General features: G+C 34.5%; 1 protein-coding gene across 42 annotated transcripts in view; it reads left to right on the plus strand.

Moving 5' to 3' along the window:
* Positions 1 to 25870, plus strand: part of LOC106871599 (tyrosine-protein phosphatase Lar) — a 591306-nt gene extending 565436 nt beyond the window's left edge. For all 42 annotated transcript variants that reach the window (XM_089358891.1, XM_089358886.1, XM_089358869.1 and 39 more), the window contains 20 exons: positions 632 to 925; positions 2797 to 3084; positions 4240 to 4343; positions 5578 to 5791; positions 6210 to 6376; positions 8025 to 8210; positions 9434 to 9627; positions 10815 to 10927; positions 12902 to 13200; positions 13971 to 14069; positions 14174 to 14293; positions 14382 to 14536; positions 15825 to 16110; positions 17907 to 18000; positions 18945 to 19021; positions 19161 to 19295; positions 20280 to 20405; positions 22638 to 22792; positions 22949 to 23084; positions 25019 to 25870. In XM_089358891.1, the coding sequence (XP_089215017.1) occupies positions 632 to 925; positions 2797 to 3084; positions 4240 to 4343; positions 5578 to 5791; positions 6210 to 6376; positions 8025 to 8210; positions 9434 to 9627; positions 10815 to 10927; positions 12902 to 13200; positions 13971 to 14069; positions 14174 to 14293; positions 14382 to 14536; positions 15825 to 16110; positions 17907 to 18000; positions 18945 to 19021; positions 19161 to 19295; positions 20280 to 20405; positions 22638 to 22792; positions 22949 to 23084; positions 25019 to 25087 (3311 nt within the window). In that variant the 3' untranslated portion in view covers positions 25088 to 25870. The remainder of the gene's footprint in view (positions 1 to 631; positions 926 to 2796; positions 3085 to 4239; positions 4344 to 5577; positions 5792 to 6209; positions 6377 to 8024; positions 8211 to 9433; positions 9628 to 10814; positions 10928 to 12901; positions 13201 to 13970; positions 14070 to 14173; positions 14294 to 14381; positions 14537 to 15824; positions 16111 to 17906; positions 18001 to 18944; positions 19022 to 19160; positions 19296 to 20279; positions 20406 to 22637; positions 22793 to 22948; positions 23085 to 25018) is intronic.
* The last annotated feature ends 1494 nt before the right edge of the window (positions 25871 to 27364 follow it).

Here is a 27364-nt window from a genome sequence, read left to right on the forward strand (position 1 = left end):
ACCTCTACAGAGCTCTCTATTCTGATTTCCTTTATATTCCTCTTGATGGCTTCTGAGCACTGTCTCCAAGGACCCAACTATAATTGGCATTAACTTCACCTTCTTCATTTTTTACGGCCAGGCTGTTTGTACTTAAAAGGATTGTATAAGGCTATTTTCTCACCTTTCTTCTTGACTATTTGTGGGTCAGAATCATTAGCACGCTCGGTGAAATGCTTGGCAGCATTTCATCTGTCTGCACATTCTAAGTTCAAATTCCACCAAGGTCGACTTTGCCTTTCATCCTTTCAGGGTCAATAGATTAAGTACCAGTGAAACACTGGGGTCAATGTAATTGACTATTCTCCTTCTCCAAAATTTCAGGCCATGTGGCTTTAGTAGAAAGGATTATTATTCTTCAAAATGCTCAATGGCATTTCGTCTGTGTTTACAGTCCGAGTTCAAATTCCACAGATGTCAACTTCAGCTTTAATCCTTTTTGTGGTTGATAAAATAAGTTCCAGTTGAGCACTGGAGTCAATGTAATCAACTAACCCCTTCTCCCTAACTTGAAGGCCTTGTGTCAAAATTTGAAGCCATTATTATTATTTATTAAGTAAATGATCTTAATATATCTCTTCCTTTATTACAGCCCCTGCTGGCGCTCCTCAAAACTTTACTGTTATTCCAGTGAGTGAGACTACTGTCCTCTTAACTTGGGACCAACCTGCTAAGAATTTACGTAACGGAGAAATTAAAATGTATCAAATCAACTTTCATAAACAATCTGACTCAATAAATGTGGAAGATTTGAATGTAACTGACACCTCGCTTGACATATCTGGTTTAGATATGAACACTGACTATATCTTCCTAATCAGGGGCTACACCAGCAAAGGACCAGGACCTTGGAGTAATAAACAAATTGCTCACACGTTTGGACACAGTAAGTAGTTTTAAAAGATTTATTTTGTAATTTGTACTCTTTTCTTTCTAAGTACAGGGTGTCCACAAAGTCTGGGTACATGGGGATTAACACATACTTTAAGAAATTATCATTTTTTATATTTAATTGTTTATGTTATGATTTTATTTATTCCATGTACCCACATGGGGATTAACACATACTTTAAGAAATTATCATTTCTTATATTTAATTGTTTATGTTATGATTTTATTTACTCCATGGCGATTAACACATACTTTAAGAAATTATTATTTCTTATATTTAATTGTTTATGCCATGATTTTATTTATTCCATGTACCTAGACTTTGTGGACACCCTGTATAATCTTGTGAGTGAAATTCGGTAAACAAAATTATGTATGAACTCTTTAAAGCAAATTATACTCATTATTCAGTAGACCAGCTTTTTCCTAACAATACTGTATTGAACAGACTAAAGATTACATTAGTACTCAGCCACTCATACTATAACACAATGAACTGAGAGTTTCATTGATCAACTGATTGGAACAACCATTGTCAAAATTGAAATCATCATATGAGATCATCTGAAAATCTAGAAAATTATGTGTTTTCACTAATCATCATCATCAGCAGCGCCATCAATCTTTTAAAATCTATTTTGATGGTAGCAGGGGTTAGAAATTAGATAAGAAAAAAAAAAAAAAGAGAGAGAGAGAGAGAGAGAAATGAACTTGTCATGATTCAAACTTGTTATAATCTGATGTGTAGCCAGATACAATATCATCTATAGAATTACAAGTTCTATTGTGTCAGTCCGGACCAGATAAGTTTTACCTTTCAAACTTCAAAACCTGGGAATTTTATTGAATTCTCCTTGCCTGGAATTTTATTAGATTTTATTTTTAGAATCACAATTAATTAATGTATTATTAATTTAAGTACTTGTTAAAATTTATTTGTTTAAGGACTGTGAGGTAATTTACGAAGTGGTATCAAAAGGTTCCTGGATGAGATACGTTTAATAAAAGAAATAACTCACTTACCTAAGTTTTAACATCATCTCCTTCAAAATACTTACATTATGCAGTAATACACTAGTCCCAGCATTCCTGTCACTTTTGGAATCTGGCCTGGGAGTTGTATTCCATAAGCAAATCAAGGACCTGTGATTCACTCTGCATCTCAACAATGGTGTTAAAACAGCAACCTTTGAGCTGCATTTTTATTTTGGGGAAGAGATGGAAGAACATAGGTGCTAAATCTGGTGAATAGGGTGGGTGCATAAGTGATACCATATTATCTTTGGCAAGACACTCACAAGTGAGGAGAGGCCAGTGACAGGGTGCATTGTTGTCATGAAGAATCCAGTTCTTCACTCTCCACAGATCTGATCATTTTCACAGAACGTCCTCCCTCAAATGCTTCAAAATGTTGTTGGTTGTCCTCCAATGATCCTCATGCATAAACCGATGAATATATTGACACAAACATTCTTCTTTGACTAAGATGTTTCCTTCTCAGCTATGGGAATTTGGTTTCAGTCCCACTGTGTAGCACTTGGGTAAATGACTTCTTGTGACCAATATTTTGTGAATGAAATTTGACAGATGAGAGCTGTACAAAAGTTCATCATGTGCTTGTGTGTGTATATATCTTATTCGAATATATTTGAATAAAAATACCATCTTTTATTTGATCCCCTCGAGTTGCACAGATGATCCATTGTCACTGTTGTCATCAAAAATGCAAATAACTACTGGATGACTTATCAGAAACGGTAACCAATAACACTTTTGTCCCACACAATGTGCTATAAATTATGTACATTTTTGTTGCTTTATTTTTATTTTCTAATTATAATTTACTTTTTATTCTTATCTTTCTAGTGCCCCCAACTCCTGAAAATGTTAAAATTAGGAGGACATCACCTACTACTGTTGATGTAATGTGGGATGAACCTGCTTTTCCTGTTGCCGGATATAAAGTATACTATAATATGTTTGCCCTTCCCAACATGGACCTTTGGCAAAACATTGATGTTGGCCCCTATACTGTGGCTGAAATTACAGGACTTGATCCACAAACTATATATGTGGTTAGAGTCCAGGCCATTTCAACTGGCGGGAGAGCTGGAAATTTTTCCGCTCCAGTGTATACAAACATGATTCCAAAAGGTAACTTAAATTCTTTCTTGTTAATTGTATGCTAGATTTAAATCATTATTATTGTTGATGCTTAGTAGGGTGGAGGATTGGCTGAATTAGCAAATCATTGGATAAAATACCTTGTAGTTGTCATCATCATCATCATCGTCATTTAACGTCTGTTATCCATGCTGGCATGGATTGGACGATTTGGCCAGGGCTGGTAAGATGAGGGGCTGCACCAGAATCCAGTCTGATTTGGCATGGTTTCTATGGTTGGATGCCCTTCCAAACGCAGTATTTGTTCTATTGCTTTATGTTCTGAGTTCAGATCCCAACTTTGAGTTTCATCCCTTCAGAGTTAATAGAAAGAAATATAAATAAAAAAATTTGGTTGATGTAATCAACTAAGCCCCTCTCCTCAAAATTGCTAGCCTTGTGCCTAAATTAGAAACAGCTAGACATTTTTTTATATACCATCCTTACAACTCGTAATCCCTGCCCTCCTGTGGGCAATTTCGCACCCTCCACGTGTTGAACGTTATCTCTTTTTAGAATCAATGCTCCTTGCATTTTTCAGCCCAAATTCCATTCTGTCGTTCTGACTAAAGCAAAGCACTTTTTGAATCAGTTAATTCAGCTGGTTTTTCATCTTTGCCATCAAGCTTCAGGTCATTCATAAAAAGACGAGTGACCTTACCTTTCCTTTCCTTGAACTCCTATCCAACTTTATAATTATTACGACAGAGTTTATTTATGTCACTTCATAAGGACTAATAGTAAAATAAAGATCTATTAAATGGACTAATGTCAATGTTCCCTGAAAATATATATATATTGTGTGTGTGTGTGTATGTACTCTTATGTGTGTTTATGCACACACACACACATGCACACATGGAATGGTGCATATGTAAACATAGAACCATGAGAATGGTGTTCTGGCTTGGTTTCTACCTCCAAGGTTTAGACAAAAATAATGGTTAGCTTTTTTAAGTATACTAAATTTTATAGCTTGTCTTTCAATATCATTACTTTGTAGCTACTTCTCCCCTTATAAAGTTTTCATCCTCTTTATATTCCTAGTAAGGCTTTACATTTGGTGTGTGTGTTGTGCTGTGATAATTATAATTTCATAATGCATTATTTTTATTTATTTCATATATTTATTTATTCATTTCATAGATCGTCCAGATGCTGTTCAGAATTTTAGAGTAGCTCTCAAATCTTCTCGAATTATTCAATTAGCGTGGGATCATCCTGAGAAACAAGTTGTCAACTCATATACGGTAAGTGCTTATATGGTATATTTATATGGGTTTTTTTTTTTTTATGGCTGGATGCCCTTCCTAATGCCAACCACTTTACAATCTGTGCTGGGTGCTATTTTTGTTCCACCACCATAAGTGGGATTACCAAGTATGTAGTAAGACAGGAAATGTCAAGAAAAGAGGAAGATTGGGAGGGGGAGGCCCTCTTGATTAAGTGATGGGGGTGGAGGTATTTGAGAGGCTAGAGAATTGATTTTCATACCAGAGACAAATAGAGGTGTTTTGCTATTGTGAAGATATATGGACTTTGTTTTTTTTTAACTAAACGTAGAGCAGTCACATAGGGGACATTTTTATACCTTTTGCTTGTTGACATATAAGCTTAACTGATTTTATTTATGAACATGTTGTCAAGTTAGGCCTTGATACCATTGTTAGCTATTTATTCACAGTCAAGTGTCAGTTTGAATATTCATGTTTAGGTATAGAAGTTTGTTGTGGGAATGTAGCATGTGCTGACCATTTTGATTGGTTGAATGGTAGAAAGCAAATTTGTAATTGTCTTCTTGACATAACCACAAATTTATTCATGTTTCCATCAAACATTAGGAAATAACATTTTGAGACTTGTCAAGCAAAAGAGGACAGTTCATTGTTGAAATTTATGATTTCAGTTGTCTAACCCAAATTGGTTGGGTGGTATCTTAAGGGACTGTGGTGGGAAGGGTTGCCTTTAATTGTTGTAATGATCTTTCGAGAGAGATTTTTCTCTCTACTCTTAGAGATGTTTAATGCATAAAGCCTCCTCATCCAGCAAAATGTCTGCCTCTTGATTATCCACATACAAAGCAAGGCAGGTGGTCCATTATAATTTCTTGTTAATATCTGTGGTCACTATGTGTATAGACATGAGCAATAATACAATTCAGTTGATCTCACTGAGTTTTCCCTGACCAACATTGTGTCAGTGATGCCTTTGTTCTGGTAGTTGTTCGGTGCTTTAGAATTGCCAGAATACAGCCTGTGTTTAGTACAGGATAGTTTGTTTCCATATTAACAACTAGTGTCTGTGTCTAAAGTCTGCCCCCTTATCTGTCACCTGGGGACTCACTGGGTAGTTCTCTTCCAATTTTTATATTGTGCTTTGTTTACACTAAATGTTCATATATATTACGTATTTTGTATTATATAGTTTTTATCATGTATAACCAACCATATTACATTGTATTATTTTTTTCCGTTTCTTCAAAAGCTAACCTTTGAGGGATCAAAATCATATTGGGAAAAGGGTACACTAAAAACCATCTATTCTCCACTTGTTTCTCGACAAATTGGAGGTCAAGAATCTTCATGGCAAGTTGAAAATCTGCAACCAAAAATGAAATACAATTTCAATATCAGTGCACTTTTCCGTGACGGAACTACAGGACCAGATCAATATTTAACCACTGAAACTCTCATTGAACGTAAGTCACCACTCCGATTATACTTGATGATGTCTTTATATCTTTGGATTTGTTCATGCACATTTTAAAGTTTGTTGTTTCTATTAAATACAAAATACAAAATAGAAAATAAGATACTAGATACAAATACACTAAACATTCCAATTATAAATACGGATTCGAACAGAATAAGTTGAGTGGATTCAAAAGTTAAGATAAGCAAATTAGACTACTACTAACAGTAGGATGAAAGGCAAAGTTGACCTCAGCAGAATTTGAACTCTGAACATAGACATGACGAAATGCTACTAAGTATTCTGCCAGTTTGCTGCTAATAACAATAATAATAATAATAATAATAATAAAATTAATTCAAAACTGTATTAATTGTGAATTATTTCATTGTATTAAATTTAATTTCTAAAATCATTTTTTTCAGCACCATCTTATGTTGATGTTCCTGTCATAAAATCATATGGCTCAGGCACAGTTGAACTGGGCCTGTATCGGGCCAGTGAAAAACATGGACCATTAAGCCATTACCTTTTAATTGTTGTGCCTGAGCAGTATCCTGAAAAGGCTCCTGAAGATTTTGAAGTTGAAGACGTATGTTTTTTTTTTTTTTTTTTCTAAGATTATCATTGTGCTATTTATTTTTAGGCTATAAATTCTGCTGAAACCATTTTCGCCATTGTCAATGTTGGTATTATTTTCATGTCTGTTTTTTGATGATATACATGGATTTCATTAGCAGCAGTAGGGCATATTACCAGTCCCTGTAGGCCTCTCTCCCAAAGAGAGAGAGAGGGATACTTCTTCACTTCCTCCCATACCTTGATACCCCTTTCCGACTCCTTCTACTGTTATCTCGTGGTATCTTATCTCCCAGTTAGTCTCAGTCATCACATTAAATGGCCTTGACCCGTGCAGCTTATTTTTCTCAGCAAAACTGCTTTCTCACCTCACTTGGCTCCAAACTCTCCAAGAAAGTTTATTTTTATTAAATACTACTATTTGTGGACCAATCACAGATTCACTGCACTTATGGTGAGTGTATCGAGGGAGTATTTCTAACTCAGAACAAATGCCCCTAAGGATTCTGTTATCAGATGTACAATTTAACATTTTGGAGGGTGAAAATACCACATTTTTGGCACCATCACAAAGAATTTTTGTTTTCTCTGAAGAATGGCGTACCCAACACATTAACATTCATAGCTCTACCATGTCATACAAACTTGTCCATATTTGCTAGTTTTTATTTACTGTGAATAGACATTCTTTTCTAGTACATAGATAGACATACTATACTAAATATATAGTATAGTATGTAGATGTGATCTTCGGAATTGTATAAGTATTACTTACTAATAAGGAGATGGAGTAGACAACAATTAGATGTGATAATCCATTAAAAATCTGTAACATCGGTTGTATTATTGCATTATCTCTCTTCCCTATCTACAGGTGTGACATAGCAAAAAGAAAAATTTTGAAGTTTGTTAGTGATAACTTAAAGAGGACATTTTTATTAAGAATTCAAGTACTGGCAAGTTTGATTAAGTTTCAATGACATAACAAGATGCATAATTTTCATCACACACTCTGGTGTTATCTTTAAGTAATTCTCCTTTCCTCACTCCATACAAAAATGCAAACTTGGTTCCAGCACTTAAAAAAAAAAAAGTGTTAAAATGATTTTTTTCCTTTCCAATATAGCCTAAAGTATTCAAAATAGAAGCAATTTATTTGTTTTTTTAATAACATGAATTACAAAATTGATCGTGGTCAGCTAAGCCATTTGACAATGCTACACTGCTGTATCTTCCTGGTTTTTGGCATAGAGAAGAATGTTCAAGAATAACTGTTTTAAACAACAAAGCCAGAGGGAAACTGTCAGATATATTGCCGATATTTGATGACACGACAGTACTAATAATAACTCTGTGTGTATGTGTGTGAATTTTACTTGCTGGATCTGGTAAAAGAGACAGTGCCCCATGATGTTTGTAGGTCCTCTCTCGTAGACTAGGGATTTTGATGCTATCAATGCTCTTCTTGACCCTTCGCAAGTCTACACTAGACAGAAGGAGTTCCAGAGAATTGACATTCCGGGAAGAACAGTCCTGGCATAGTGATTGATGTAGGGGCTCGGTAGACTTGTGCACAACAAAGGAGGTGAGAAAGAGGAACGAAGACATTGATAATATTAGCAGCAACAGCTATTGTATTTAAATTTTGTTTATGTTTCCAGCTTGAAGACGATGAGCCTGTTGATTTGCCATCATTAAAGCCCTACATTGCTGCAAGATTTGAAGCCAACTCCTTACCAGATGTACTGAAACTCGGTAACGGACAGATGTATGACTCCCATACCAACAGACCGTTAGATCCTGACCACACCTATAGAGTGTTTCTCAGAGCCTATTCTGTCGATCCGGTAAGTTACCTTCCAGTTTGCTGTTTCCTTTATTAACACAATTATTTTGAAATGAAAAACAAGAAATACTATCACTTTCACTACTACTACCAATACTGCTGATCAACAAGACCATATTCACTAAAAATTTCAATAGTGATTAGTGTAAATGGCAATATTCTTTCTTTCAGTTCATTGTGCTGATGCTCCTTGGCAGAAGTGGTGTTGATGTAGCTAGCAACTATTATGTAAATGTATGAATGTAGCTAATATATAACTACAGATATGTGGATGTTGTTAGCTAGAAGTGTATGAATGTGTTGATGAGGTCTGCTACTAATGGATTATTGTGGCTAGCTACTAGTGGAAGGAAGATATTGTTTCACACAATATTTTCCTTTAGTAAATGGTAGAAATATTGTACTTGATAGAACAAAAATACCTTTTGGTATTTCATTATGTGTCTTTGTTCTGAATTCAAATCCTACTTTTATCCTTCTACTTTGGATAAAATAAACTAGGCAAATTTTGGAGTTGGAGCTAATCAACCATGCCCACTCCCCAAATTGTGGCTTTCTGCCTTTGTAAGAAATCAATATTGTTCCATTAAAGCATAACATATTGGCTTTGAACAAGTCTGACAGTTTGGTTAGGTTCGTTTGTTGTCAACACCTTCTGTGCAGAGTGGTTGCTGTACTTTGTCTGAGGATGTACTGACATGTACTGAGGCTGTAATATCTACAAACATTCCTGGATGACGAATAGGTGTGGTTGCTCTTTGTTGAGCATGTTTTCCCACAACTATCTCTTTGACAGAATTGCAGTCATGGATCCAATCAAAACTCAAAAGTGGTTGCCTGGTGTCGCGAATGTTGCCAGACCGTCACAGCTCTCCACCAGTCTGTAACCACTGCACCTAGGACTTCCTCTCCAGCTTCTTATACTTGATCCATTCTATAAAAAACATCTATAAAAATAAGCATTTATTAATTTACAATTTAGTTTAACTGTAAAAGCTTGTAAGATGGAGGCCAACATTCCCTGATGAGTCTTTGATGAAAAGTGAAACCAGTCAAATTGATTTTCATTCCTGACAGTTCTGCATTTAACTATTATTAGTCTAAATATATATTTATTAAATCTATTAATTCATTCTGTAATGGTTCTCAAGTAATACAGTTAATTTATATTTCTCCTGAGTATTTTTGACTAAAGTTCTTTCTTTTTTTCTTTTTTTTTTTCAGAAACTTTACACTTCGAGTGAATATTCAGCACCATTTCGAATAAAGATTGATGGAAACTCAGGACCTGGAACAGATCTACCTAATCCAAGACCGACTATGGATGATGCACGCAATCTTTTACTTATTGTTGCACCTGTTTGTGGTGCAGTTGGTTTGCTTATCATTGTCTGCATTTTAGTTGTTATCTACTTCAAGTAAGTTAATAAATTAACTTTACTGTTGTGTGTGTGTGTGTGTGTGTCGGTCAGGAGTAGTGATATGCTCCATACTTGATTTATGATGCCACAGTCATATATTGTCGGACATTCTTCAAGTCATATCTTAATGCGTTACCCTGTACATCATACACTTTTGTTAGTGACATCCGATGTCAGATATTTTAATCTGTAAAACTCTCATGCTCCAATCCTTCTGCTCACTTCATTACTTAATCTGTGCCATATCTTAACTTGTATCAAACCAATGTACATACTTTATGTTGTGACAACTTCAAGTGTGTCTGTTCTAAGCTTATTTGTGAGTTGGTACTATAAATCAGACAATTCTGCAACAGTCCCAAAGTTCTGTTTGCAATCAGTACCTCACGATACTAGTACTTCATGATACTGGTACACCTTCAGTTGTAGTGTAGCTGACTAATGCAGTTGTACTAAACTGTTTGTTACATGTTATATCATTTAGCTGTCGCTCACAAATATCACTTAGCAGGTTGTACAAGTTGTACTATGCTTCTGATAGGGCAGCGGACTCGCGGTCATTGAATCGCGGTTTCGATTCTCAGACCAGGCATTGTGAGTGTTTATTGAACGAAAACACCTAAAGCTCCACGAGGCTCCGGCAGGGGATGGAGGTGCTTTTTATTGTGGCACCAACGCATGTGTGTGCATACACACACTCATACACACACACACACACACACACACACACACACACACACATATATATTTATATACGTATATTGTCATCTTCTATCACCAAAGTGATGGTCTTAATTTTTTGAATATCTTAAATACGTTATGTAGTATTCTTCCATTTTCTTTTTTTATTAATATAGTTTGGTATAATTTGAGGGGAATTTGTCTGCCATTTCTAGCAGGTTGGGCAACCATGTATGGGATTCTTCATTGGTTAGAAAGCCGCTGTTGTGATTGCAGTTATTTTCTATAGTATCAGCCATTCAAACTTTTTAATGCCCTTCTTTTATCATATGGTATGGTTTGAGAGGATTTTTGCTTCTATTTCTTTTAGGCCCAATGACCACTAGAAGCTTACTTCTTGTTTTGATTTTTAGTTCGTTAGTTTTGAAATTATGTAGGTTTCTCTTTTTTATTTAACTATATTTTAATTAAATGTGACTTTCCGTTCTCTTCCATAATTACAGGCGGAAATCTAATCGCAAAGAAAAAGTTGATGAGCAAACAAAACCTCCTGTTGAAGTGTGCCCTCATCCGAGTGATCCTGTTGAAATGAGGAGACAACATTATCAAACCCCCGGTATGTACTTCACAACATCAGCTTATCTGTCTGTTTAAATATTCTGTTCAAACAACCTACTTTTCCCTGTCTTGACCTATGCACATATATATATATATATATATATATATATATATATATATATATATATATATATAAAATATATAGTTTTAGGGAAAATAACCTGACGATTAGCTATATTTTTGAATAGAATTTATTTTCGATAATTTCAATTGATTTTAATCGATTTAAATTTTCTTTCTATTTGGAAATTAGTTATGAAACACTTGTAGTCATTGTATTATCTTTATCTTATGATATTTACTTTGTTTTATATTATACTCATTTATTGTGCTTTTAATTATTAATTTTTCTATATGTGATAGTGGACTTTCATCGATGAGTTCTTGAAACTTGATTATTTTCCCTAAAACTATATATTTTATAAATATTTTATCTATAAAGCTCAATTTAATTTTAATTTTTTATAAATTGATTTTAATTGAGTTTTTACCTGTAATTTTGGATTTTGTCCCTAATATTATTATATATATATATATATATATATATATATATATATATATGTATTAGCAATGGAAGTAAGTACAGAATAGTAACCTGTATATTTTACTGAATGTGGATAGACTGTGAGAACATCATAATACTGTGATATTCATCCGTACAAGAAGCTTCTGCAGTATTATGGCATTTTTATGGTATATAAACATTGAGTAGGATATATATATATATATATATATATATATATGTATACACACACACAAACATGTGTGTATTTATATATAAGATTTGGCACCAAGTCTACTCTTCAGTGACAAGCAGCAGGCAACTCTTTGATTAAGCTGAGAGTAGTCAGATAATGATGGACCCACTGACCAAGTTTAGCCCTTTAGCATTTAAGTCAGCCATATCCAGCCAAAATAATATACCTGTTTTATCTTCAGACTGACCAGATCCGGCTTCTAACACTTACCCCACAATATTGTTCTAAAATTAAACAATTACATCATTGAAATCTCAAAGCTGCAATTTTTACTTATGTGAATAAATAACTACTAAATTTAACAGAAAAATCTGAATACTTAAGGGTTAGACATTTTCTCTAGTTTATGAAAGTGTTTTATAATCAAAGTGTGACTTAAATTGAACTGTTTTGCTAATTCTTGTGCAGTTTGTTTTGGATTTTCCTCAACCACAGTTTTCAGAAGCTCAATATATTGACAGAACCTGGTTGTCCAGCTCAAAGGGACAGCCTGGTTGTCCAGCTCAAAGGGACAGCCTGGTTGTCCAGCTCTGTGAGGGAAAAATTTCCCAAGCAAAACTGGCCAAACTATTATTTGCCATATCCAGACACTTAAAGCTTCATTTCTATAAACAGAACAAATATTTCTTGCTACTTCCATTGTTGAAGAGTCCCTTTGGAATTCATACAGCATGCAGTAACTGATACTGGTCTGATCTAAAATCCTTTTAAAAGGATAAGATTGATCAGATAAAGTAATCCTCAATCAAAAGAGAATAACATTAGGATGTACAAATTAATGCTTATTTTATGAGTATTGTATAAGTATTCTTAAACTGATCATGTCAAAAATGCAGCAAGACTTTCTTTCCAACCTAGTGTGTGTGTGTAAAGTAGTTGTGTTTGTATGCATATATACATATATTGTGTATATACACACACACACACACACATGCTTTTTACTATCTTTAATAATCGCCAGGAAATTGCAAAAATGATTCAAGAGTAATGTGCAACATTCCGGGCTCTAGATTCTCTTTTTGTAACTTCACAAATAAGACAATGATTTATTTTTGAATGCAGAAATGCTGTTAGAACATCTGAAACATTTGGTAAATTACCCTTACAAAGCAGAAAAATTTGTCAAGAAACAGCTATGCTTACATCACATTTGTAAGCATGTTTTTTTATTAATTGAAAATCTTAATGTAATTATGTTATTTCTATAATTTCAGCAATGATTAGTCATCCGCCCATTCCTGTCCATATGCTAGCAGAACACATTGAGAATTTGAAAGCAAGTGACAATCTACGCTTCTCTCAAGAATATGAATCAATTGAACCAGGTCAACAGTTTACTTGGGACAATTCTAATCTTGAAGTGAATAAGCCTAAGAATAGATACGCTAATGTCATAGCTTATGACCATTCCAGAGTCATTCTTCAACCAATAGAAGGACTACCTGGAAGTGACTATATTAATGCCAACTATATGGATGGTTATAGAAAGCAGAATGCTTACATTGCCACACAGGTAAATATAATTTCCTTTCTCTTGTCTTCACTCTTTTGTCACCGTATTTCTGTTGACAATAATTGCTTTTATTTCATTTGAATTTAAAAATAATTTAGAATTCAGCTATTATTAAGTTGGTGTTTGGAACGAATTTACATAAAATTTTGATGGAAGGTATTAATTTTGAAACATAGAACTAGGAGGAGGGGGGGGATCTCATGCTGGTTGGTATCAAAAGGGTTTCAAAATTTCTATTTTTGTAAATGTTTTACTACTTGGCAGAGTAAATCTGTCACCCGGTTTAACACCACCAACTGGTACTTTTAGTATAGCTCCCTTTGTTACTAACATTTAAAGCAGGTCTCTGGTATGAGAATAACCCAAGAGAGTGATCCCTCCCTCCCTCTCTCCCCCCTCCCCTTCCTTCCTTCCCATTGGTCTCAGAGCCCCTGAATAAAATCATGAGTACTGCCTTTTTTCTATTGGTTAAGTCTGAAACACTGTAAGAAAGCTGGTTTATTTTTTTAATGTCTAGACTAATGATGGAGTTGGAATTTGTGTTTCATTTAAGCTGTGATCTTTTTATTTATTTATTTATTTTTTTGATAAGATAAATCTAAATCATTTTATCAGATTTATTAATCTGTTAAGATGATAGGCTAAACTTTGAAGAAGATTTAGTTGCTCAGTAATATATGTCTAAAGACATTTATAATTGAATATTTATTTGCATGATTTTTTTCTAAGCAAGAAATAGTTTACTTATGTAATTTATTCATCTGTTTTAGGGTCCACTTCCTGAAACATTTGGGGACTTCTGGCGCATGGTTTGGGAACAGAGAAGTTCCACTATTGTCATGATGACGAAATTAGAAGAGCGGTCAAGGGTAAGATTTAAACCAAGCCTTTTTTTTATATTACTTTGAAACATTTGTTTGTTAATACTCTAGTTATCATCTGATTGACTATCTTGTTTTGTTGGATTTTATAGATTAAATGTGACCAATATTGGCCCTCCCGAGGTCCAGAAACATATGGTCTAATGCAGGTTACTTTGCAAGATGTGACAGAACTGGCAACTTATACAATAAGAACATTCTATGTAGCTAAGGTATACTTCTTTCTTTCTAAATTTCATTCTGCCCATAGAGAAAATTTGCTTTTTAACTGACTTAATTTAATACTATTTTCATTTACAGTATGGTTGTGCAGAAAAGAGAGAAGTTCGGCAGTTTCAATTTACTGCCTGGCCCGACCATGGTGTACCAGATCATCCTACACCCCTGTTGATGTTTATGCGTAGAGTAAAGGCCAGCAATCCGCTGGACGCTGGCCCAATGATAGCACATTGCAGGTACGGAATTAATGAATTATATAAATTATAAATAGATCATTACTAGTAATAAATTATATTATTTCAAGTCTGTAGTATTTCTCAAAACAAACTATTATGCCTTAACAAATTTTGGCTTCATTTAGTGGATCATTTTTATAGAGTTTGTAAATTACTATTCTTACTCAAACAACTTATGAAATAAGTATTCTTGTGCATGGAAATCTCTAGAATTGTAACACCATTAGTACCATTATTAAGTTAAAGTGGCTTATGAATACAGAACTGTAAAGAATATAAAAACAAGAAACTGAGACTATGCTGTGGATTGGAGAAACTTTAGCTGAATCCTGAGAGTATCAATTCTAATTTCCTGAAAGTTTCAGTTCTAAGTGTTGTCTTATTGATCATCGCTTTTACAAGATTAAAGGAATAACATATATCCAACTTTCAAATTCATTGTAATAAACCTGACTCTTGTTAATTAGTTGGTGTCTACTTGATTGTTGTTGTTGGCACTCCGTCGCTTACGACATTAAGGGTTCCGGTTGATCCGATCAACGAAACAGCCTGCTCATGAAATTAACATGCAAGTGGCTGAGCACTCCATAGACACGTGTGCCCTTAACGTAGTTCTCAGGGATATTCAGCGTGACACAGTGTGACAAGGCTGACCCTTTTAATTACAGGCACAACAGAAACAGGCAGAAAGAGTGAGAGAAAGTTGTGGTGAAAAAGTACAGCAGGGTTCGCCACCATCCCCTGCCGGAGCCTCGTGGAGCTTTCAGTGTTTTCGCTCAATAAACACTCACAACGCCCGGTCTGGAAATCGAAACCACGATCCTATGACCGCGTTTCTGCTGCCCTAACTCTAACCCTAACCACTGGGCCATTGCGCCATTGCGCTTCCACTTGTCTACTTGATATTCTTAATGAAATTCCTTGCATATTTTTATTGCCTAAAAGCTTTGCAGCATTGGCACTACTGTGTGTGTGTGTGTTTGATCATAATAAAGGAAGCTGTTTTGCAATTTTGCAAACATTCTGCATTTTTTTTATTACTAAAGATGTTAAATCATTCATAAGATTTGTAGTGACACAGTGAACCACCAAGTTCATACTTGTACTTTACCACATGTACTTTGATACACTGAGTACATTTCTATGGAGAAATTTTGAATAGCAGCCTGGTGAAATTCAGTAATAGTATCGAGTACTCTATTTGATATTTGTATATATATTTTCAAAGAAATAAGAACTTTTCTTAATATTTTGCTCATTCTTGCCTTTTTTTTCATTTTCTTTTTAGTGCTGGTGTGGGGAGAACTGGTGCTTTTATTGTGATTGACTCAATGCTTGAGCGTATTAAGCATGAGAAGACTGTGGACATTTACGGGCATGTGACTTGCTTGCGAGCTCAGCGCAACTACATGGTACAAACCGAGGACCAATATATATTCATTCATGATGCTTTACTTGAAGCTGTTACTTGTGGAAATACAGAAGTTCCTGCTCGCAATCTGGGTGCTCATATACAAAAGTTATCTCAACCAGATCCAGGAGAAACAGTAACAGGAATGGAATTAGAATTCAAGGTATGTGATCAGTTTCACCTTTGGTTGTTTGCCATTATCATTATCATGTTGCCAGTGCCCCTGGACTGGCTCTTGTGCGGGTGGCACATAAAATACACCATTTGAGCTTGGCCGTTGCCAGTACCGCCTGATTGGCCTTCGTGCGGGTGGCACGCAAAAGCACCCACTACACTCTCAGAGTGGTTGGCGTTAGGAAGGGCATCCAGCTGTAGAAACTCTGCCAAATCAGATTGGAGCCTGGTGTAGCCATCTGGTTTCACCAGTCCTCAGTCAAATCGTCCAACCCATGCTAGCATGGAAAGCGGACGTTAAACGATGATGATGATGATGATGATCTTCATTTAATGCCCACTTTTCCATGCTTGCATGGGTCAGATGGAATTTGTTGAGACAGATTTTTTTCTATGGCCAGATACCATTCTTGTCACCAAACTTCACATATTTCCAAGCTGGTAATATTTCCCATAGCCTGGCCTGTCTTTTCCCTGATGACTAGAAACAAACAACATCACTAATATGCCCATGATACTTATTTACAACTATCAGGAAAAGGGTACACTTAAACACACACACACACACGTAAATATTTATAACAGGCTGCTTTCAGTTTGTATCTATCAAATCTACTTATAAGGTTTTAGTCAACCTGCTATAGTAGATGATACTTGCCCAATGCGCCAAACAATGGGACTGAACTACACCATGTGGTTGGGAGGCAAGCTTCGTAACCATACATTAAAGATTAGACCAGAATCAAATCCAGATTTGTCAAATTAAAAATGATAATTACCATATTTGTAGTTATTTGATTATAACTGTATTTAAGAGGAAAGTTAAAACAGCATTTTTAATGGTCTATATTGACCAATCTGATTTTTAAATTATTAACTGCATCTTGGTTTATATTTTTATCCTACATATCTTTAATATTCTTCTACAAGATTATATATATATATATAATGTGTGTGTGTGTGTGTATTATATATAGTGTGACATATTTTGATATTACTGAGGTTTTCTATCACACTATGAGAACAATAGCATCATTAGTTATGTGGTTCTAACAAACCAAACACTGGTTCACTGTGTTTATGCTAAGAGAGTTTTGCCTTCAAAGTTAATTTCACAAAGTGTAGGAAACATAATGCATCGGGTAGAGTAAATGTGTATTTTAGTTTAGGCCATTTTTATCTAGTTGCTCAGTTTTATGCCATGAGGTAATTTTCAGTGAAAGTGGTTTGTGTTGAAAGGTCCATAATGGTTAGATGATACAGTAGTAATGGGCTATACCGTCAAATCTGTCTGTAGCTCCCACCACCAACTACCTTCATCTGAGGGTATGCTGCAGGTGTGAAACTGAGTAGCTAAATATAAACATTATTAAGCAGGTGTGTGTTACTGTATATATGTGTATATATATATGTATATATATATATATATATATATATATATATATATGTATGTGTGTGTATATATATATATATATAATATTAGGGACAAAATCCAAAATTACAGTTCTTGAAAATTGGTTATTTTCCCTAAAACTATATATATATATATATGTGTGTGTGTGTGTATATATATATATATATATATATATATATATATATATATATATATATACATACACATATATGTGTGTGTGTGTATATATATATATATATATATATATAGAGAGAGAGAGAGAGAGCGTTATATACATAAATATCACTCTATATTGCTCTGGTGGCTATTGATTGTTTATAGTTTTAGATGGTAACCACTTTTATCCATTTTGTTTTCTTTTTTTATTCCAGAGATTAGCAAATGTGAAAGCTAATCCTAATAGATTTGTCAGTGCCAATCTTCCTGTGAACAAATTTAAAAACCGACTGGTGAACATATTACCATGTAAGTATTTATTCAATCCTGCCTCATCTTGATTGAAAGATATATATAACATAGAAAGAGAGACCTACGACTAATCAAATCTCATTTGGTTATACCTGTATTACCTTCTGTGGCAGTATACCTTGAACAACATTATTCAGTGTGTTCATTGATAAAATGCTAGTGTTTGCTCGAGATCAGCCCTAATATAGCAGACATCCCTTTGAACTTTTCATTGATCAGAAGTCATTCCTACTGTGGTCGCACCACTGTCTGAATTACTCTACTTTGGACAATATTGTCAAAAGTATTCTTTTATATATTGTTAGGGTGTAATTCACAGTAGATTTGGTTGCTATTTTTAGCATTTGAGCCTTCTTCATAAAGGTTTTCTCATTTATGATGTGTAATTATGTTGCTATTTGAATGTTCTAAAATACTCGTGACTTCTCAACTTATTGCTAAATTAGAAATGATGTATACTAGTGAAGTGCGGAGGCGCAATGGCCCAGTGGTTAGGGCAGTGGACTCGCGGTCATAGGATCGCGGTTTAATTCTCAGACTGGGCGTTGTGAGTGTTTATTGAGCGAAAACACCTAAAAGCATCACGTGGCTCCGGCAGGGGATGGTGGCGAACCATGCTGTACTCTTTCACCACAACTTTCTCTCACTCTTACTTCCTGTTTCTGTTGTGCCTGTAATTCAAAGGGTCAGCCTTGTCACGCTGAATATCCCTGAGAACTAAGTTAAGGGTACATGTGTCTGTGGAGTGCTCAGCCACTTGCACGTTAATTTCACGAGCAGGCTGTTCCCTTGATCGGATCAACTGGAACCCTCAACGTCGTAAGTGACGGAGTGCCAACAACAACATACTAGTGAAGATATCAATTTAATGTAATTGTCAGCACTTGCCTCTCCTGTACCCCAGTTAACCTTTAATTCTTCACCGTTATTTTTTGTAACAGATGAATCAACAAGAGTGTGCTTGCAGCCTATCCGAGGAGTAGATGGCTCTGACTATATCAATGCCAGCTTCATTGATGTAAGGATGTTCAATATTCTCTGTTTTTTATTTAAATATGCGATAACAATTTTTCCATTTAACTTGCTCGCACAGCTTATTAAAAAGACAACACAACTGCTGTGTATTAATATCTACATGTCGTTTTGATTTCCAACAGGGTTACCGCTACAAGAAGGCCTATATAGCCACACAAGGTCCTCTCGTAGAAACTACAGAAGATTTCTGGCGTATGCTGTGGGAGCACAATTCTACTATTATAGTGATGCTTACAAAATTGAGAGAGATGGGAAGGGTATGTATGTGAAGATTTTTTTTAGTTGATGCATTTTATTTTCAGTTTTGAGTCTGCCTCCAGAGGTCAAGGACACTGTTCTTTTCCTTTTCACTAAATTAACACGAAACAATTTTCACACACACATGTCGAAGTATGGCTGTATAGTTAAAAAAAAAGTTTGCTTGACAACCACATACTTTGGGTTCAGTTGCACTGCATGATGCAGACAAATTCCTTCAGAAACTGTACACAGCCTGTCATGTGTTGTGTGTCTGTGTGAATGCTTACAATCTGCACTTTACATGAGAAAGCTCTGATTAGTCATGTAGGCTGATATTTGTCTGTCAACAAGTCATCCAGTAGCTCTGTGCTTTTAAAAATGTGTGGAATAAAATCTCCTTTGCTTAATAAACATATAAGCTTGCGAAGACTTATTGGGGCAAGCGAAAGTGAAATCGTGATGGCACCTGTGCCCAGCGTCGCCTTTCTGGCACTTGTGCCCGCAGCATATGTAAGGACTTTCGAGTGAGATTGTTGCCAGTGCCCCTGGACTGGCTCTTGTGCGGGTGGCACATAAAATACACCATTTTGAGCGTGGCCGTTGCCAGTACCGCCTGACTGGCCTTCGTGCAGGTGGCACGTAAAAGCACCAACTACACTCTCTGAGTGGTTAGCGTTAGGAAGGGCATCAAGCTGTAGAAACTCTGCCAAATCAGATTGGAGCCTGGTGTAGCCATGTGGTTTCACCAGTCCTCAGTCAAATCGTCCAACCCATGCTAGCATGGAAAGCGGACGTTAAACGCCGATGATGATGATGATGAAGAGTGAGTGATAAGATGGGCATCCAGCTGTAAAAACAATGCCTTGTCTAACTATGCTAGCATGGAAAAACATGTAAAATAGATGAACAAAAATATACATTTTCAGTATTTATAAGTTAATGTTTCATTGATGCTTGTTTGTTTGTCTCATAAATTTTTTTTTTCTTTCTTTTCTCAACAGGAGAAATGTCATCAGTACTGGCCTAGTGAGAGATCTGCTCGTTACCAATATTTTGTTGTAGATCCAATGGCAGAATACAACATGCCTCAGTATATCCTTCGAGAATTCAAAGTTACTGATGCTAGGGTATTTATTTTTTATTCATTGCTCTTTACTGTGAGTGTATGTTTGTATATGTGTCAATAAGGGTGTATAGCCACTATCTGAGTTGAATATAATTTCAGTCATTATTAATGAATTGTCTATGTATGTATGTGCATATGAGAGAGGTTCAAAGTGTAACCCTACATTTTCCTACTAATTAGCTTACTTTATGTAATTTAACTAACTACATATTCCATAAACTCTTAGCCTCGTTACTAAAATCTATTGTAAGAACCCTGAATAATATAATTGTTGAATAATATTCCTTTTGCAGTTTTAATTGATATATGCTAATTAATTAATTAGGTTTAATTGCAAGTCTATTTTGATTATCTTTAATCACTAATAAATTAGTTAATTGTATTCTAACTTTGTCAGCTTGTGTTTGAGTGTATATGTGATCAATAGTGTGTGTTCATATTTTGTTAATTTTTTCTTTTTTATTCATTTCATCCATCAGGCTATTAACCATGCTGGAGTACAGCCATGGTATATCAGTGGTTGACTTTGACTTTTTTTTAAAAAGGATATCAATATTAAAAGTCAAGCATGGATTCTATGATGCTTGCGTGTGAAGTGTGCTGCTAGGTGGCAGTGAGATGTAGGCCTTGGATGTAGAAAATAGGGGAAGACTTGGAAAGAAATGAGGTGAACCTGTTCTGCTGGATGTATGAATATTTGTGTGCATGAATGGCATAGGAATGAACTAACAAAACAAACTGGTGTAAGAGGAATCTGATGTAGTGTGCCAGACTGCATTGGTATTGCATGTGATGCATGTGGGGGATGACAACTTTTTGCCCTCTTATTTGCTGTCAGAATAATAATAATAATAATAATAATAATAATAATAATGATGATGCTGATGATAGTAAAAATCTTGTGAGATGCAATGATTCAGTGTGATCACCTGACCAGACATTGTTGTGGTGAAGAAAGAGCATGCTTGATAACTGACATAGCATGACCCAGTGACAACAGGATCAAAGAGAAAGAGGAAGAAAGGCTGAACAACTACAACGATTTGAAGTGGGAAATGCGAAGGTTGTGGTCAACAAAGATAGTAGACATGATACCAGTAGTATGTAATTGGTGCATTTGGAAGTATCAGCACTCAACTACCAACATGGCTCAAAAAGATCGGTGCAAATGTAAAGGTAGAACACCTACAAAAATCATGATTGCTTGGAACTGCAAGAGTTCTTTGCAGGGTTCTTGAAGCATGACCAGTAAACAGTTGTCATCTTAGTCTGCTGGCTGTGGCAGCTGACACTTTCCATCATACCCAGCAAAATAAGCTGTGAGTTTTCATCAAATAATAATGATAATAATAATATTTTCTACTATAGGCACAAGGTCTGAAATTCTGTGAAAAGGGATAAGTCAAGGACGTAGACTCCAGGGACCAACTAGTACTTATTTTATTGACCCCAAAAGGATGACAGGCAAAAAATCAACCTTGGTGGAATTTGAACTCAGAATGTAAAGTTGGATGAAATGCTTCGCTAACGATTGTGCCAGCTTGCTACCTTCATAATATTAATAATAATAATTATAATAATAATAGTTGTTTTAGTTGTTGTTGTAAAGGTTGGTGATAGGGTTAGGATTGGCATAGGGAATTGTTCAGTACCACCCAGTTTTGGGTGTTTAATTCTTCATTGCCTACCCTCTTTTATAGTTGTTGTTGTTGTTGTTGTTTCACTCCAGGTGAGCCTTGTTTGAGCACACATGTATTTGATGACATCCCATTCTTGACCCTGCCATCTTTTTTGTATATCAAAGATTTCATTTCCAATGTGTCTTAATAGACAGGTTTATTACCTCACTTGGAACCATGTAGTTATTGGCACAGGAAGGACATCTGGTTGAAGAAAACAACCCCAACATACTTTCATCTAACCCATACCAGTAGGGAAAATTAGATGTTAAAGTGATGATGATATATTGCATTCGTACCTATGGTAGAAATTATTCTCATAACTTATTTTGCATATAGGGCCCTCACATATTCCAATGTGCACATATATATATATATATATATATATATATATATATATATATATATATATATATATATACACACACACACACATTTTATATATATACACATATATATATATATGCACACACACATTATATATATATATATATGTGTGTGTGTGTGTGTGCACTTGCACACATATACATCTAATATATATGAATTTGTTCTAGGATGGACAATCGCGAACTGTAAGACAATTCCAGTTCACTGACTGGCCTGAGCAAGGAGTGCCTAAGTCTGGTGAAGGATTCATTGATTTTATTGGGCAAGTTCACAAAACCAAAGAACAGTTCGGTCAAGATGGCCCAATCACTGTACACTGCAGGTATGTCTTTCTCTTTCTCTGTCTCTCCCTCTCTCTCTCTCTTTGTCATTCAACTTTATTTGATCAAGCTACATTTTTTCTTTCTCTCTCCTTATATTTCATTTCTCTTTATATTTGAAGACTGAGTCATTTTCTGATCTCTGTTTCTCTCTGTAGTGCGGGAGTTGGAAGGACTGGTGGTTTTATTACATTAAGCATTGTGCTCGAAAGAATGAGGTATGAAGGTGTGGTGGACATGTTCCAAACGGTGAAGATGCTCCGGACACAAAGGCCAGCCATGGTACAAACAGAGGTACAGTAACTGATTTTGTAATTTCTTTCTCCGTGTAGGGTTTTTTGTTGTTTGGTGCTCTTGTTCTGTATTCATATTCTCTAACTGAAAGATTTATCCACATCATCTAGTTTAACACTAACATTAACCTAGTTTGTAGGTTCCTTTTTTGAACCAGATTCCCAGCTCCTACAAATGCTGTGGTTAGGCTTGTAAAAAGTGATAGACACTGCCACTTCTCTCTTGACTTGTAAGAAAGACTATAAAAGAGCTATATCTCTTTACAGACTGTAGCTTTGTGTTTTGCTTCAGTAAATGTGATTTGTAAAGTGTTATATATTGTTATATTAAAAGCCTATAAATGCACTATTGCTGTATTTACTTCTAGCTTTTTGTTATATTTCCCCAAAATTTTCCTTTCAGTTTTCTAGTGACCTTGATGGCTTTAGATTTTCAAATGATTGATTTTTCTTTTGTGTTATGCTGTGAAGTTTCATCTCTAGCTGGTGTGTGAGCTGTCATGCTTATTGGTAAATCTAAACCCATTGAGAATAGTATTACAGGAAAAAGATGATGAAAATTTTTTGGAAAATATATCTAAAAACAAAAGAATGAACAACTACTAGTGTGTATTTGACTCTTTCAAAATATAGCAAAGTATCTGATGATTTCCTTGAAATCCTTAGTAAAGGGTTTGCTATAAATTCTTTTAGCAGTTTCTTTTATTGACTTCACAAGATTCCTTCATTAGTTTGTTTAGCCACACACTAAAGTGCAACTGGTTCAGTATTGAAAGACCTTTTGCTTTACTATTTGCCTGAAGTTAAATCCTGCTAGACTCCACTTCCCATACATCTCTGCCTGGGTTTCCTATAAAATAAGAATGTATAGTATTTTAGCATTTGGTTCATCATTCCCACCCAACGACATGTGGTGAATCAATAATTTTTATTTTACTAGAATCATTTTTATCTTTTTTCTGTAATTGGGTAAAACAAACGAAATCTCTCACCTGCAATGTCTTCATCTTCTGGGAGAGAGAAAAACTGCTGTTTTCTGAACAAATTTCAATATCAATTAGAGAAGATCCAGAGTGGCATTTGCATGATTTACTCACCTGAAATGTGAGCAAAAGTGAATTCAGTCTTCATTTATATGAAACAAAACTTAGTGACCTTATGATGAGAATGTTTTACATTATACAGGGTGTCCACAAAGTCTGGGTACATGGGGATTAACACATACTTTAAGAAATTATTATTTCTTATATTTAATTGTTTATGTTGATTTTATTTACTCCATGTACCCACATGGGGATTAACACATGCTTTAAGAAATTATTATTTCTTATATATAATTGTTTATGTTATGATTTTATTTACTCCGTGTACCCAGACTTTGTGGACACCCTGTATAATTATAAAATTAAATTGATATGTTTTATATATATATTTATGGATTTATGTAGAAGCAAATTCAATGACCCAGTTTTCAGTGATATAACAGTTTTTAATAGCATAATTATTACCATGCTATTATTAAGAGTACCCAACCATAGAAAATCTGTCTCAATGAGTTTCATTTGAGTCACGCGAGTATGAAAAAGTGAACATTAAAATGATCATGATGATATTAAATTGAATTTTCATGTCTGTTAAATCCCAAATAAGCTCTAGTTGAAACCTATGGTGAAAGAAATTCCAGCCTTGGTCAAGCTGTCCTTTTATATATCTGGGATTGTATTATCTTTTGTGTCCTTTCTGCTTTTGAAGTTGGTTGTGTATGGTCTTATACTTTTCACAAATGCACTCACGAAAAAGAAACACAAAAAAAAAACCTAAACTTTAAATGTGGGATCATAACAAGAATTACAAAACATTTGCTCTAAAAGAATTGAATTTAGGAAAAAAAATAAGTCATTTTCTGTTTTTAATATTTTTTCTTTTTTTCTGCAGGACCAATATCAATTCTGTTATCGTGCAGCGCTGGAGTACCTTGGCTCTTTCGATCACTATGCAAACTGAAGCAGCGATTGCCTTTTCCTATCTATGCAGCCCTCTGTATATTAGTAGCTGGGCATACATATGCTTTCTGAGAAGGCACCACATGGAATGATATTGTTAATGCATTCAGAACAGAAAGCAGAGGGACATGCTGGTTCTACTTGAATATTATGTCCAAGTTACATAAGAAGGAAAAAATTATTCCATTAACTGCTTTTTTAAAAAAAAAAACGGAAGCCTACCAAACAGCTTTATATCAATTTAAAGATCCGACGTTGTTTTTTCTTTCATTTTTTTTCCGTTAAACTTTTTTTCCTTTATCATTATTCTCATTTTTCCGTTCCATTATGTTTGCTTCCAGTCCACAAAGGGCAACATTGAAAAAATATAAAAGAACAGAATTTCATCCAGCCAAGAAGCATTATTACATTTAAGATTTTTTTTTTTTTTAATTATCATCAAAACAACAAAGGAATAACAACTTATTATTATTATTATTATTATTCCTTGCCAGTTCACCTTGGTTATTTTTTCATTTAATTTTCTATTTTATTTTTATTAGTTTACTTATTTTATGAAGAAGAGAAGGAGGAGGAAGAAGAATAAAAGAGGAAAAAAAAATAGTTTCTATTTCATTTATTTTTTACAAATTTTTAATTTTTATTGCTTTATTAAAAAAGAAAAAATACAATATGGTTAAGAAAGAACTATCAGACTGTCAGAGACCTATTCCAACTGATTAACAACCAATATAAGATATAATTGTAAAAAAAAAAAATAATAAAAAAAAACTAATAGAAAAAATTTTAAAAAATAAGAGGCTCTGATGATTTTTCTCCTCCCAATAGTTTCAGATTTGAATGGACAAATAAAATGGAGACCATATTTTCATGGGGCAACTTGCCTGGAAACCGGGGATGCTATGGCGGTGCCCATCATGGTTGTAATATAATGTGTACGTTGTAACTGTGTATAATATTATATCTAGCTCTCCAATTAGTAGTGAAAACGTAGGAAGCAATTTATTTTTGTATGTAAGCTAATCTCATTGCTGGTTATGTAGAAGTTCATGTCTGGATTTTGGATTCTTTTATTCTGCTGTTCATACCTCAGATTTTTCTCCCCCACCCCACTCCCATTTTATCGTTTTTTTTTTATTTTTTCTATTGTTTTTTTTTATTTTTGTTTATTTTTTATTTTATTTAATTTTTCTTTTTTCAAATTCCAGTAGCTTATCAGATTGAGGATGAGTCCAGCACTTGTAATTAGTGAATGAGTGACATTTTATTGCCTTTATAAATACAATAATTGATCATGATGATGATGATGATGATGATGATGATGATGATGATGACGCTGATGGTGAGGATAATGATGATGGTGATGGTGATAATGTAAATGATGATGATGATGAGTGTAGGGGATGGGAGAAAGGGCAAGAAGGAGAGAAGTATACCTCGGGTGTATCATTTAGTTTGCATAAAGAACTTTAAGGATATTGTGTAGACAGCAGTCAAGCTACTAAGATTTGAAGAGAGAGTCTGAGATGTATATGAGTGTGTATATGTATGTGTGTGTATGTATATATATATATATATATGTATATATGTATATGTATATATATATCATCTAGTAAAATTAGAAGTGTGTTCTGCAACATTTCGGTGGGTCATTCCCTTTTGATAAATGCTTGCTCACAGTTATATTTACCATGTTGTTGTTGTTGTTGTTATTATTATTATTATCATTATTATTATTACTACTACTATTATTATTTTCTGAATCTGAACAATTAACTTCTGGCCAGGGAGCATACTACTACTACTACTACTACTACTTCTTCTTCTACTACTACTACTACTACTACTACTACTACTACTACCACTACTATGTAGCACCTGTAGTTTTTAGTGATGTTAGGTGGCAGTTAAGTTTTTCCCCCCTACCCTCCTTGTCTTTGTCTCACAAGGTGAAGCCAGTCAGATGTTTCAAATCCTTTTTAAAAGTTGTATAAAGCTTGCGTTGGTGCTGTTTTCAATACTTTACAGTAATCTCCCTGGTAGCTCTTTTCACTATTTAAGTGTACATGTATATGATAAACAACAACTCTCCTATTCTTAAAGGATATATATATATATACATATATATAAATATATATATATATATATATATATATAGACATATATATATATATATATATATATATATATATATATATAATATGCATGTATGTGTGTTTGTTTCTATGTGTATATTAGTATATATGTGTGTATATGTCAGTATATGTATGTTTATACA

This window comes from Octopus bimaculoides, chromosome 10 (assembly GCF_046866305.1).
Source record: "Octopus bimaculoides isolate indiv1 chromosome 10, ASM4686630v1, whole genome shotgun sequence".
NCBI classification, from domain to species: domain Eukaryota; kingdom Metazoa; phylum Mollusca; class Cephalopoda; order Octopoda; family Octopodidae; genus Octopus; species Octopus bimaculoides.